Raw genomic sequence first — 13,119 nt, 5'->3', positions numbered from 1 at the left:
GACAGTTGATACCTTTCTCCAGTTCACCCAGCCATTCTCTGTCTGGCGATACCACTTTTAGCTCTGGCCTAACATAGATCCCATTGATGTCTACATGCCTACATGCTCTGAGTTGTAGTCATGTGATTGGCTAGGTATTTCTGTTAATGAGTAGTTCAACAGGTGTACCTGTGAGTGGTCACTGAGCGTATATCTTTAGTGGTTTATTGTATTTGGGTGAATAAGTGGATTTCTGTTCTTCCTAACTGATCATTTATCCTTTCTGTACAGTTCTGTGAGATTATAGCGGATCCCCTTTATACCTCTTGGGCAGGACCTAGAATTGACTGTCTCCTTGATTACACCGGTCCAGTGAAACTGTGTTCTAGAATCACAGAACTTCTTGAGAACAACAAGGACTGGGAACACATCATAGAAAAATCAAGTGAGTACAGTGACGTACTTTCCAGATACTGTACAATTTCAGACATTTAAGATTAACTGCACAATATTATAAAAAGCCAATTTATAGGCCAGGCGACAAGTGTCAATTAACTTTTATACCTCAGAATTGTATGTTGTTTTTATCATGCTGAATCTCAGAACACCTTCGTGAATCTGTTTAAGAATTTTCATTGGACATTCTTAAGAACACATTTAAGAAAATTCTTAGGAAGATATTGGTGAATGAGGCCCAGTGATCTTAAAATGTCCTTAAAACATTTAGAGCCACCCGCCTGCCTGATGCATCTGTGCCGAGTGAGGATCCGTCAGCTGGTGGGAAGGCAGAGACTGAGGAGAATGACCAGCCTTCCTCTGCCTGGACGACTCATCAAGTACCTGTTCTACGACAACGGAGAATTTGAGAATCTCTAGTCTTACTTTTTTGATTGTGTGTGTGTCTCTTAAGCACTGTCTTTAATTCAATAATTTAAACAACAAAAGCTTGATTATTCACAACTTTCCCGAACTCTGACCTTTCCCATATTTGATTCTTGCGTCACATTATTGTATACCGCTGCACTGTGTTTACATTTATACTGTAGCTAACTGCTTAGTGAGTGGTTTGGAGACAACTCAAATCTGTGAATTTTATAAAAATTTATTGCTGGTTGTGTGCCAATAGTTAATCAAAAAGTGGACAGAGGTTTGCTATGGTACTAATAACCTGTAGAGAAACTAATGTCTAATGGCTAAGGATGTTTTAGGTTAGCTGGTTTACTTTATATGTGGCCGGGTAAAATACACACAGCACAACAAATATAAAAGATAGGGTTTATTTCTGATAGATTCTTAGTTGAATATTTGCAATATGGAAAAATAAATGAAATACAGTATTCTCAACTTAAACAGTGATGAAACACACTATGTATTACCACCAAACCCACTTATACTTATACTCGTAACTAATTGCTTTATTGCAAGAGCTTAATCTTTAAGTCCATCTACCCAAAAGGAAATAACAAAAAGATCGTTCACTCAGGAACTCAGTGTGGATTTCAAAATAGTCTATGCTGTAGCTATCCAGCTAATACACCTAAATAACCAATTACAGTGCAAATGTCTCGTCACACAGAATACGGCAGTGGCAATGCTAACAAAAGAAAAACATTCACATTAGTGTAGTTCCAGCATTGTCATTATTACCTTAAATCAATGTTAACTCTGAACACATACTCACTTCTATCTGAGCTAGCGAAACTAACGCAATCCCAGGTCTCTAGCTAGCGGGTCATGAGTCCTGGATAATCCATCCTCATCTTCGAGTTATAGATCAAAATGCAACTTTATTGTCCTAATACATAAACTCCAACATCTAAACTCTTAGACTTTGATCAAACTGCACACTTGCAACGTGCATTAAACTAGGATTGCTGGCTTGTTCATCACACCATGCTCCATCTGAAAACTTCTACTCGTCTCATTGCTGATGACATCACACTGTGCGCACGTTCTTAAAGGGACCTTGTGTTTTTTATCCTGACCAACGTACCGCACTACAGCTAATTCCCCATTCTTCTAGTGAACCTTCCATCACCAGGCTACATTCTCCCCTGCTCAACAGTCAACGTCCTCGGTGACCGTCCGTGTATTCCTAACCTCCTTCACTGCTTCTCTAAAGAAGACGATAGCTAGACTGACAACTGTATGTGAAACTACTGCTGTGATAGGCTGAGTGAACCAGACTCTAATGCTGATCTAGGCTGATGATGCATATTTGGATGTTGCCCTGCATTCTGTCTGGTGCTTCTGCGGGTGACAGAGGGGGGTTCAGACTCATTTTCTTGTTCTGACTCATTTTCAATTTCAGAGCCTAAAGATTCATGTTCTGACTGACCATCACCACCCTCAATTACTGTCTCGTCAGCGTGTTGAGAAGGAGTATCAAGTCCCCTTAGAACCCGCCTCTCTTCAATCGGTTCTTCCCCAGCTGGGTTATCAGTGGTAACAAGTTCTCCTATGATTTCCCCATCATCTGAGCTTTCAGAGTCTGACCCTGATTCCCTCGACCTGACTGACGCAGAAGGCTGCTTTTCCTTTCTCCTTGGAGGTGTTGAGACAGGAAGCAGGTCACCCACACATGGCCGTATGTCCACCCTGTTCACCCTTTTCGTCAGCCCCCCTCCTACTGGCTCAACTGTATATGTGGTCCCTTGGATCCCAACCACCCGGTAAGGGACAGACTGCCACGCATCCTGTATCTTATTTCGCCCTTGTGGTCTATTTCGGATATACACACACTGACCAATATCAATTTGAGGACAATACACCTTGCCTTGTTGCAAAGCAATTCTGTCGGCTGCTTTTTGTGCTGAAAATTCCTTAGCTCGAGCATGTGCCTCTTTCAATCTCCTCTGGTGCACCGCCAACCAATCACAGTTTGGTACTTCTGTTGTCTCTTTCCCTAATAATGCATCAACAGGCAGATGTGGTTCCACCCCAAACAGTAAATAATATGGGGAGTAACCAGTGGTTGAATGAGGAGTCACATTATATGCATACACTAATTCTGGTAAGTGTTCAGGCCAGCGGCGTTTTTTGTCTGGAGGTAGAGTGCGCAACAGCTCATGGAGAGTTCTATTAAACCTCTCGCATTGAGCATTTCCAGTTGGATGGTGGGGGGTTGTGCGACTCTTTTTCACGCCATACAATTTACAAAGCTCAGCAATTACCTCACTCTCAAAATTCCGGCCTTGATCCGAATGCAGTCGTTCTGGCACACCGTATTTCATGAACCACTCTCTCAAAAGAACCTTAGCTGTGGTATTGGCCTTCTGATCTCGTGTCGGGTAGGCTTGAGTGAATTTAGTGAAAACGTCTGTAACCACTAACACATTCTCCCTACCATCTGAGGCTGGCTCCAACAACGTAAAATCTACAGCCACAACCTCCAGAGGTCTGCTTGCTAAAAAGGATTTCATGGGTGGGTGGATTTTAGGCTGAGGCATTTTAGTTAGGACACAACGCTGACATCTTTTTATCCACAACTCAACATCCTCATGCAGTCCTACCCAAAAACATCTCTGTCTTAAGAGCTGCAACGTTCTCTCAATTCCTTGATGGCCCATTGCATCATGGACACTCTCAAGTACCGGCCTTTTCAAGGAGTCAGGTACCAACAGCTGGTAGCATTCACCATATCTTACGTCCTGCACCACACGGTACAATAATTCATCACGCTCTCTTATACGGGTCCAGTGTTTGAGCAAGGACTGCACAGATTTAGACAAACACCCCCTTTCTCTACCTGTAGGCCTCCGTTTCTGATCCCAAAATGTCCTGAACACACTCAGAACGGGATCCTGCCTCTGAAACACGCACAATTCATCCTTTGTATATCCTGGGAGGGCAGATGTAGCCCCTTGAGTAGGACTAACAGTTGCAATTCCTACATCCACGGCCCTAATCTGTCTGACCTCACATCTCTCCATACCAGTCAGGGTCAACTCCGGGTCGAGAGCTGTGCCCTTTCTGATCACATTACAAATGGCAATGCAATTGTCATACTCGGCCTCTTCAGACGTAGCCTCAGGCTCCCCTGCCAAGGGCTGTCTAGAGAGGGCATCTGCTGCTGCGTTACAGCGCCCTGGGCGGTACTGCACCTCAAAATCAAATACGGCCAATTGTGCCATCCATCTTTGCTCAATGGCTCCCAGTTTAGCTGTACCAAGGTGACATAATGGGTTGTTATCCGTTGTAACAGTAAACTTTGCGCCCAGCAAGTATCCTCGAAATTTCTCCACTATGGCCCACTTAAGGGCTAGAAGCTCTAATTTCATGCTACTATAATTTTTGTCATTTTTCTCAGCATTTCTTAGTCTTCTGCTTGCATATGAAATCACTCTGATCTTGTCATCCTGACGCTGTGACAGAATGGCTCCTAAGCCGAGTCCACTAGCATCAGTCTCTACCATGAACGGGGAAGTGAAATCTGCAAATCCAAGCACTGGTGCACTTGTTAACTTTTCTTTTAACACATCGAAGGAACTCTGGCACTCTGCATTCCATAGACTCATAAGCATTTGATTTACTTTGGCGGGAGGTCCCACACTAAGGCACACATTCACCAAGTCATGCAGTGGCCCAGCTATTTTTGAAAAGCCTTGAACAAATCTCCGATAATAACTACAGAAACCCAGAAATGATCTTAATCCTTTTAGCGTAGTGGGTATGGGCCACTCTTTCACCGCTGAGATTTTATTGGGATCTGTTGCTATTCCCTCTGCTGATATCTGATGCCCTAAGAAAGTCACCTTCTCTTGTAGAAAATGACACTTCTCAATCTTGACCTTAAGACCTGTTTCATGCAAGCGTTTAAGTACAATGTCCAATCTCTCTATATGTTCACTGAAAGTTCCAGAAAATAATAAAATGTCATCCAAATAAACCAACATTATCTGGAAAATCAGATCATTCATGGTCACCTGCATCAACCTCTGAAAGGTTGCTGGTCCATTACAAACTCCCATGGGCATCCTCAGGTGTTCATAAAGACCAAATGGAGTCGTAAAGGCTGTCTTATGTCTATCGTGTTCTGCGACAGCTACTTGATGATAACCACTAGCAAGATCAATACTTGAAAAGAATCTGGCACCGCGTAGAGCATCAAAGCTCTCATCGATGCGTGGCAGAGGAAACGCATCTCTCTTCGTTTTCTGATTCAATTTTCTGTAGTCGACGCAGAGCCGTATACTACCATCTGACTTCCTAACCACTACCACAGGTGAGGCATAAGAGCTTGAGCTCTCCTGTATGACTCCCTTTCTCAACAACTGAGATATATGTTCTTTCACCTCCTTATACTGAGTAGGTGGAATTCGACGATAAGGTAAGGTGACTGGTACCTCATCAACCAGGTTGATCTCATGAGTTACTTTATTTGTATAGCCAAGGTCATCCTCCCCAAGAGCAAATACATCTGCATATTTTGATAGCAACACTCGCAGCTGTGCTTGCTGTTCCTCTGTGCCACCAATGTCTAGCCTATCCAAGAGACTCGTCACATTAGTTTCAGGGTGAGATTCAGTCATATCCAAAGATACCTGCTCAGTGTTTGCTGATATACGCTGAAATTTCACTTCACACTGTTGCTCACTATTCATGCACTGCACAGGTGACAAGATACCCAGCCGGGTTCTAGGCTGGAGCCACACATCCTCATCAGACAAGTTACACACCTGCACATGCACCAGATTGCTATGTGGATTCACAAGTGTAGGCATAACTACAACCCCTCCTGGCAAGGATATACTGCTAGGCTCCAACAACCACTGCTCCTCACTTTCTGTACCAATGGCCAGTCCTCTGGCCTGGACTGTCACAACTGACCCTGCAGGTACATATACTCTATCCTTACCAGCTATCCTTGCCATTATTGTTTTTTCAGATCTACACCTTTGCAAATTTTGAAATGCCATCCTCCAGTCAGCGTCCACTTTCCCTCCCAAAGTAGTGTCAAATTCAGCCTGAACCAATTGACGACATTGACTTATTATGTTCATACCAATAATGCCTGGTACAGACAACTGTGAGCTATGTGGGTCTTTCACAACCAAGAAACCACAGTCAGGAATGGTCATTCCCATTGTCTCAACCTCCAATTCAAGATACCCTAGATAGGGAATGTCTAACCCATTAGCGGCTGTTAACTTGAGCCAGCCAGAGGTGGAAAGCATATCTTCATCTTCTCCCCCCAAATGCTTACGGAAAAACTCTTCTGTGATTGTGCTCACTTGACTGCCTGTATCCAATAAGCAAGGGACAGAGACTCCACCCACCCTTATTTCTACCATTGGACAAGTGCCAACTGCACGCTGCAATAACTGATCATGAGATGGTGAAATCTTTGAGCCTGCATTTTGCCCCCGAATTGCCCGGCTCATGGCAACTGGGGTGTCTCGTTTCCCTGAACCCAGCTAGCTCCCTCTTTAGCTTTAGGCTTTTGTGGGCATTCTCTTGCAATGTGCCCCTCTTTCTGGCACTTAAGGCAGATAGGCTGTCCAGCCTCTGTAAACCTTAGAGGGGCCCTAGGCTTCACACTAGGGGTACTTGACGTCTTGACAGCTAGATCCTTTATTGCTTGTGTCAATTCACTTATTTGCTTCCCTTGCTCAGATACTACTTTAAGAACTTCATTTAAAGTCACTGGCTTGGCATAAGCATTCACTGCTGCACAATAACTCTCATCTAACTGATCAGACACTTTGCTTTTGCTTTTAGTTTGTTTGGCATTCACAGAAGGTTCCTCTAGTGTCCAAAGACATGCTTCTTCACGCACCTCTACCATTGTGCAGGTGGGTTTATCCCTGACATATCTCCTAAGCTCTCGTCTAAGGGTAGAGTCACGAATCCCCTCAATAAACTGATCCCTCAAGACAACCTGTTCATTGGTGATGGCACTAGGTGATCGTTTGATCACCTTCTGTAGCGCCTTTCGTAATGCATGGGAATAGTCAAGTATGTCCTCTCCCTCTCTCTGTTTGCAACTATAAAAGTCATGTAGAAGTTGGGGCCCACTACGTTTATCAGTAAAGGCTTCTCTCAGATAACTGAACAAGTCACTGACCTGATCAACTTGACTATCAGTGCGCAGCCGTACCTCTTCTAAGGCTGACCCTTTCAACAATGACATGACAAAATCATACTGATCATGAGCTGACTGATTTCGTACACGTAGGACCCGTTCAATTTCTTCAATGAAATAATCCACTGACCGCCCATCTTTCTCAAAATCACCACTAAAGGGAGCAATATGTCGCTCTCTGGGAATGTAGACATAAGACTTACTGGCCTCACCCTTCAGACTTTCAATGGTAGCCATGGCTTGTTCATGTTTATCTCTAAGCTCTCTTAACTGAGATTGAATATCATCTGCCCCAGAGGCTTCACCCTGCTCCGTCATATTGTTTAGAAGTCCTTGATAAACACTATCAAAAGGATAAAGTCTTTGGAACTGTGTCCCTTGTAGCAGTCTGGATGGTTCAGGCGTCTGGCTCTGTCCGCGCTCTTCTGGCCTCTCAGTCCTCGTCCGACGTCTGTGGCGTCGTCCCATGCACAATGACCTCACCACACCAGGCTTGGCTCCACCACACCGAACGCCGCCGCCACCACTCTTCACCACTGCCGTATTCTGTTTATTTGCACTGCAACAACCCTAGCACCTCAAGACACCTAACTATCAGAATACCCCACTCCTGGTACCAAAATTTGTGGCCGGGTAAAATACACACAGCACAACAAATATAAAAGATAGGGTTTATTTCTGATAGATTCTTAGTTGAATATTTGCAATATGGAAAAATAAATGAAATACAGTATTCTCAACTTAAACAGTGATGAAACACACTATGTATTACCACCAAACCCACTTATACTTATACTCGTAACTAATTGCTTTATTGCAAGAGCTTAATCTTTAAGTCCATCTACCCAAAAGGAAATAACAAAAAGATCGTTCACTCAGGAACTCAGTGTGGATTTCAAAATAGTCTATGCTGTAGCTATCCAGCTAATACACCTAAATAACCAATTACAGTGCAAATGTCTCGTCACACAGAATACGGCAGTGGCAATGCTAACAAAAGAAAAACATTCACATTAGTGTAGTTCCAGCATTGTCATTATTACCTTAAATCAATGTTAACTCTGAACACATACTCACTTCTATCTGAGCTAGCGAAACTAACGCAATCCCAGGTCTCTAGCTAGCGGGTCATGAGTCCTGGATAATCCATCCTCATCTTCGAGTTATAGATCAAAATGCAACTTTATTGTCCTAATACATAAACTCCAACATCTAAACTCTTAGACTTTGATCAAACTGCACACTTGCAACGTGCATTAAACTAGGATTGCTGGCTTGTTCATCACACCATGCTCCATCTGAAAACTTCTACTCGTCTCATTGCTGATGACATCACACTGTGCGCACGTTCTTAAAGGGACCTTGTGTTTTTTATCCTGACCAACGTACCGCACTACAGCTAATTCCCCATTCTTCTAGTGAACCTTCCATCACCAGGCTACATATAGTTAAATTTAGTTCTAACCTAACTGGTGGTGCTATGAAGCAGAACCCAGAGGTGGAAATCCTGGCTCCAGAGACTAAAGCTGTGTCAAAAAGTCAAGCGTGCACGCTGGATAGTACCTTCTTTCCAGTAGCGTCTCAGTTAGCTTGCTCCTCAGTATGCGTCCCTACATTTGGACAGCACTAACTAGTTGGCGTCACCTGACTCGGGGAGGGGGTGTGTTGACAATTTGCATGACGTGTGGAGCTTGACCTGCGCTGCGCAATGGATTATGGGATATCTGAGGCCAAAAAGATGCATCGATGCACGCTTGGAAATCACGGCAAACGAAGTACCCATCTAGTGAGAGCGCTTGACTCTCGGACAGTCTATTCTGGCGTAACTTCCGGAAAATGCACACTGCCCAGCGTGTGTACTTATGTTTCAGACACAGCCTAAAAGTCCTGCCATACTGTATATTCTTTCCACCATGTGCTAAACACAAGTGATACCACTAATTATCTGATCTACCTGGCTGCTAATTGAATGAACTGGTTTACTAAATGGTTGGATCAAATACTTGGGACTTTTTGCTTTCTGAACCCGGGATGTCCGCCTTTGAGCAGAATGTTAACTTGTTGGCTGTGTTCTTTATGTCTTTATGTCTTTGAACTATTCTATTTACTGTTTTGTTCAGTATCAGTGAAATGTTTTACAGTACATTTATAAATGTACTGTAAAACATTTATATATATATATATATATATATATATATATATATTGTGTTCATGAGGTTAAGACGTTGTTGTGGTGAAAAATAACATGTTATTTTTCCCCATGTTATAAAAAGTAACATAATGGTACTGTTTTTGTAAGGTGTTTTTAAATCAATATCACCAGTGTTGTAGACCATGTTGTAGTATTTGTGCTGTTCAGGGCTTGTGTGTTGTGTCTTGTTTTGGTTGAATGGTTTTTAGGGGAACGTTTGGTTTTGACCTGGAAATTTGTTTTGGGAGTTCAGTATGTAGTAATAATAATAATAATAATAACCATGTGTTTAATTCATATAGTGCCTTTCTCAAACGTAAGGCAAAGCAAAACAAAAAAACAAGAATGGAGGGGGGTTGGGGAGTGTAAGGGATAAGCAGGTCACAGAGGTAAGGAGGAGTAAGCATGGCCACCTTCACCAGTAATGCCACAGCATACATTACATTACCTAAGATTACACTCAGTAAACATCTGCGCCAAATAGCTTATCATCACTACTTGGTGAACAGAGTCTTTCCCAATGCATTCTACTGTCAGTGACTGACAGAAGGGAGGTTGTGGTCCATTCATTAATTTTCAAGGGGGGCATGCTCTGCCATGTTTCTCTCTGTTAATTTGCAGCACAGTTGAATGGTGTTATGGTGTTATGAAACCACGGACTAAAAGATCAAGATATATAATTTGGTGTCAGTAAGAAGAATTAAATTAGGGGGTAGCCAAATGGTATGAGTGCCCATTCAATATGTGCATCTGCAAGTAAAACTGACAAACTGAACCACTCAGAAGCAACTAATAAAGTGGACACCTGTAACTGTCCATGGAAAGACCATAGCAATTGGATACGCTAATCCACTGCCAAATAAATAAAAAAACAACAACAACATACTACTTCTCCGTGAACCAAAAGTTACTAAACCTAACATCTCCATTGTTAATGTTAAATATGTCTCCTTTCATGGTAGTGTCAAGCAGTTTTCCATTACAAACAATAATCATCAATGACAACAAGCAGGAGTAGAGACATCAACACAAAGAAGACATACGATCTGAACATATGCATACAGTTCTGTCTTCTTTTCGGCTGTTCAGCCCAACAATAGTGCCAATGTGAAATTTGACTTAATTCTTGAAAGCAATAAAACAAACCCCACAATAGCCTCACATCACATATCCTTCACCATTCCTAAAGATTGGCATGGAGTATTTTCCGTAATATCACCTCTCAATGCAAATCAAACCAGCTATTATGCAAATAAAACTGAAATAAAACTGTGACAATCTCTAGTTTGAAGAGGAAAAGTAGCAGCTCTGTGGAGGGAGATCTGGACAGGGCGAACCAGTTAAACCACTTTTACAACAGGTTTGATTGCAATTCAATGGACGTTGCCTGTCCCACATCACCTCTGGACGCTGCTCTTGCTAGCTTAACTGCCCAATTCACACACCCCCAATTCACACCTCCCCTCTCACTCTCAGTGCAGCACATCTTCTCCTCCCCTCCCCCCCAGGGTGACCAAGACCACGGTACTCCCTCCCTTCCCCTCCCCACTCATCATAACGGGAGATCAAGTTAGAGGACAGCTGAAGAAACTCCATCCCAGGAAAGCGGACTGCGTCCAAGACTGCTCAAGGCCTGTGCTGCTGAATTGGGAGAGCCACTGGAGCACATCTTCAACCGAAGTCTACGTCTCGGGAGAGTCCCAACACTGTGGAAGACATCATGTCTCCCTCCCCAAGAGACCATATCCAAGTGAGCTGAATGACTTCAGGCCAGTCGCTCTCACATCACACCTGATGAAGACCTTGGAGAGATTGGTTCTGGGGATACTTAGGCCACAGGTGCGCCATACACTAGATCCGTTACAGTTTGCATACCAGGAGAAAGTGGGCGTCGAAGATGGCATCTCATATCTCCTACACAGGACACACGTTCACCCGGACAAGGGGAAAAAGTGCTGACTGTCATTCACTCCACAGCACTATCATACAGCAGAAGAGCTTGATCAGTTGGAGACTACGCCCCCTGACATGCACAACGGACAGACTGAGGAAGTCATTTGTACCCAGGGCCATACAACTTTACAATGCTTCACCGAAGGGAAAAGGAGAGTTGGACTTCTATATCTGCACCTCCACTCTCTTATACACTTACATGGCATGGCTAACATGTCTACCCTCTCTTATTTCGTCCATATATTTGACCAATGACTAATGTCTGCACCCATATCTAACTTATCCTTGCACTGCTGCTATAATTCTTATATTACTATGTTATGTATCTTAATTGTCCGTATATTTATACTAGTACTGTTATATTACTATGCTTACATTTTTGTACTGTACATATTTATTGGTCACTAGAATTTAATCTTGCACTGTAGCACTGTTGGACTTGACACACAACTCCAACTTGACACACACCTCATACTGGATCACCAATCCTCAGTACATTCAGGCACATCTTTATCTCTAGAATTTTACTGCTCCTTTAGTCATGTTGATTTGTTGATTTGCTTTGTATTTTCCTGTTTACATTGAATGAGGACCTTGAATTTTCCTTTGGGGATAAATTAAGTATCTTTCTATCTATCAGTACGACTGCTAAATAAAAGTAACATGGTTCTTGTGATCGTGGGGTTGGTAAAGGATATACCCACAGCTGCGGTTACAGGACTCAGCCCAACCTCAGTCATGGGTACGGTGGGTACGGGTTGAGAATGCACGTTTTGCCGCGGCAATCCCGCAGAGATCCCGTGAGCTGTCAAGCCGACTTTTTTTCGAGGCTACGGCAATGTACCCAAACAACCACCAGGTGGCAGAAAGTTTCACGGCCGCATATCCGCCAATATAGTCGTCTCCTTTAATCTAATTTAATCATTAAAATGAAGGTGATGACTGGCGAAATTAATGAAAAGATGTTTCAGTAAACCATTGTTGAAATTAATAAAAATGGTTTTAGAAAATAGCCTTCAGCAGGCCTATCAGAAGGAAATAGCCTTCAGTTCAACCTGAAAGACTTGATAGTATATTCGATTGCATATTCTCAGCAACCCTACTGTACGTAGGGCCCTATGAAATCAGTTTTATTTTTCTTAATCAAATTCTTTTTTCTGAAAACTCAATAAAAGAGACTCACAATTTAGTTTTTTTTTTAATATATATATTCAGCAACGCACAATCAAACAATCAAAATGCAGCCAAACATTCAACTACTCTCTGGCCAAAAATGAGTTAGGCTACATAAATTCAATTAAATGGCCATAACTAGGCTGTAAATTTAGATCCAAAAGGGCACTTTTATTATGTAACTCAAAATAGAATTTTTAACAACTTTGAAATTACTTGTAGATTCAAGCAAGCATGTGTTGCTTTCTGGGACATTTCCCATCTTTTGCACACATGTCCATTGAGGTAGATGATTGTAAGGCACTTGATGTTTAGCTCAGTAAGAGACTCTTGTCAGTGAGCAGTGTCTTGTAGGCCTACTTGCTGAAACTCCTCTCACAGTCAACAGAACTGACTGGGAAGTAGGCTATAGGACATGGCAATGTTTCCAATGCTTGGAAATCTTTGGCTTGTACCTTTCCAGTAGTCAGCAAGGTCCAATGAAGTAAAAATACGTTGTTTTTACTTATCTGTCTTTCTATTTATTTATGCATGTATTTATAAAGGTTAGGCTGGTATAGACCTACTTGTAAACAACGTCTAGGTTAAAGATTAATAGGCTGGAGCTCCAAGCGGTTTTCCTACACGGCACACTCTTTACAGCTCCTCGAGTCAAGGTAAAAGTCATTTTCGGCAGGCTACTTATGGCGTGGGTGCTTGCGTTTCTTTACGAATCCGCCGTCTAAGTTTGAATATTAAG

The 13,119-nt window shown here is 42.6% G+C and overlaps 1 protein-coding gene across 1 annotated transcript in view; it reads left to right on the top strand.

The window, feature by feature from the left end:
* The window catches only part of LOC134097923 (ankyrin repeat and SOCS box protein 2-like), a 53,306-nt gene that overhangs the window by 9,043 nt on the left and 31,144 nt on the right, over positions 1 to 13,119 (top strand). Inside the window, exon 9 of the mRNA XM_062550874.1 lies at positions 271 to 424. Within this exon, the coding sequence (XP_062406858.1) occupies positions 271 to 424 (154 nt within the window). The remainder of the gene's footprint in view (positions 1 to 270; positions 425 to 13,119) is intronic.

This window comes from Sardina pilchardus, chromosome 12 (assembly GCF_963854185.1).
Source record: "Sardina pilchardus chromosome 12, fSarPil1.1, whole genome shotgun sequence".
NCBI lineage: Eukaryota > Metazoa > Chordata > Actinopteri > Clupeiformes > Clupeidae > Sardina > Sardina pilchardus.
The sequence above is the reverse complement of the archived record's forward strand: the minus strand, read 5'-3'. Positions and strand labels throughout refer to the sequence as shown.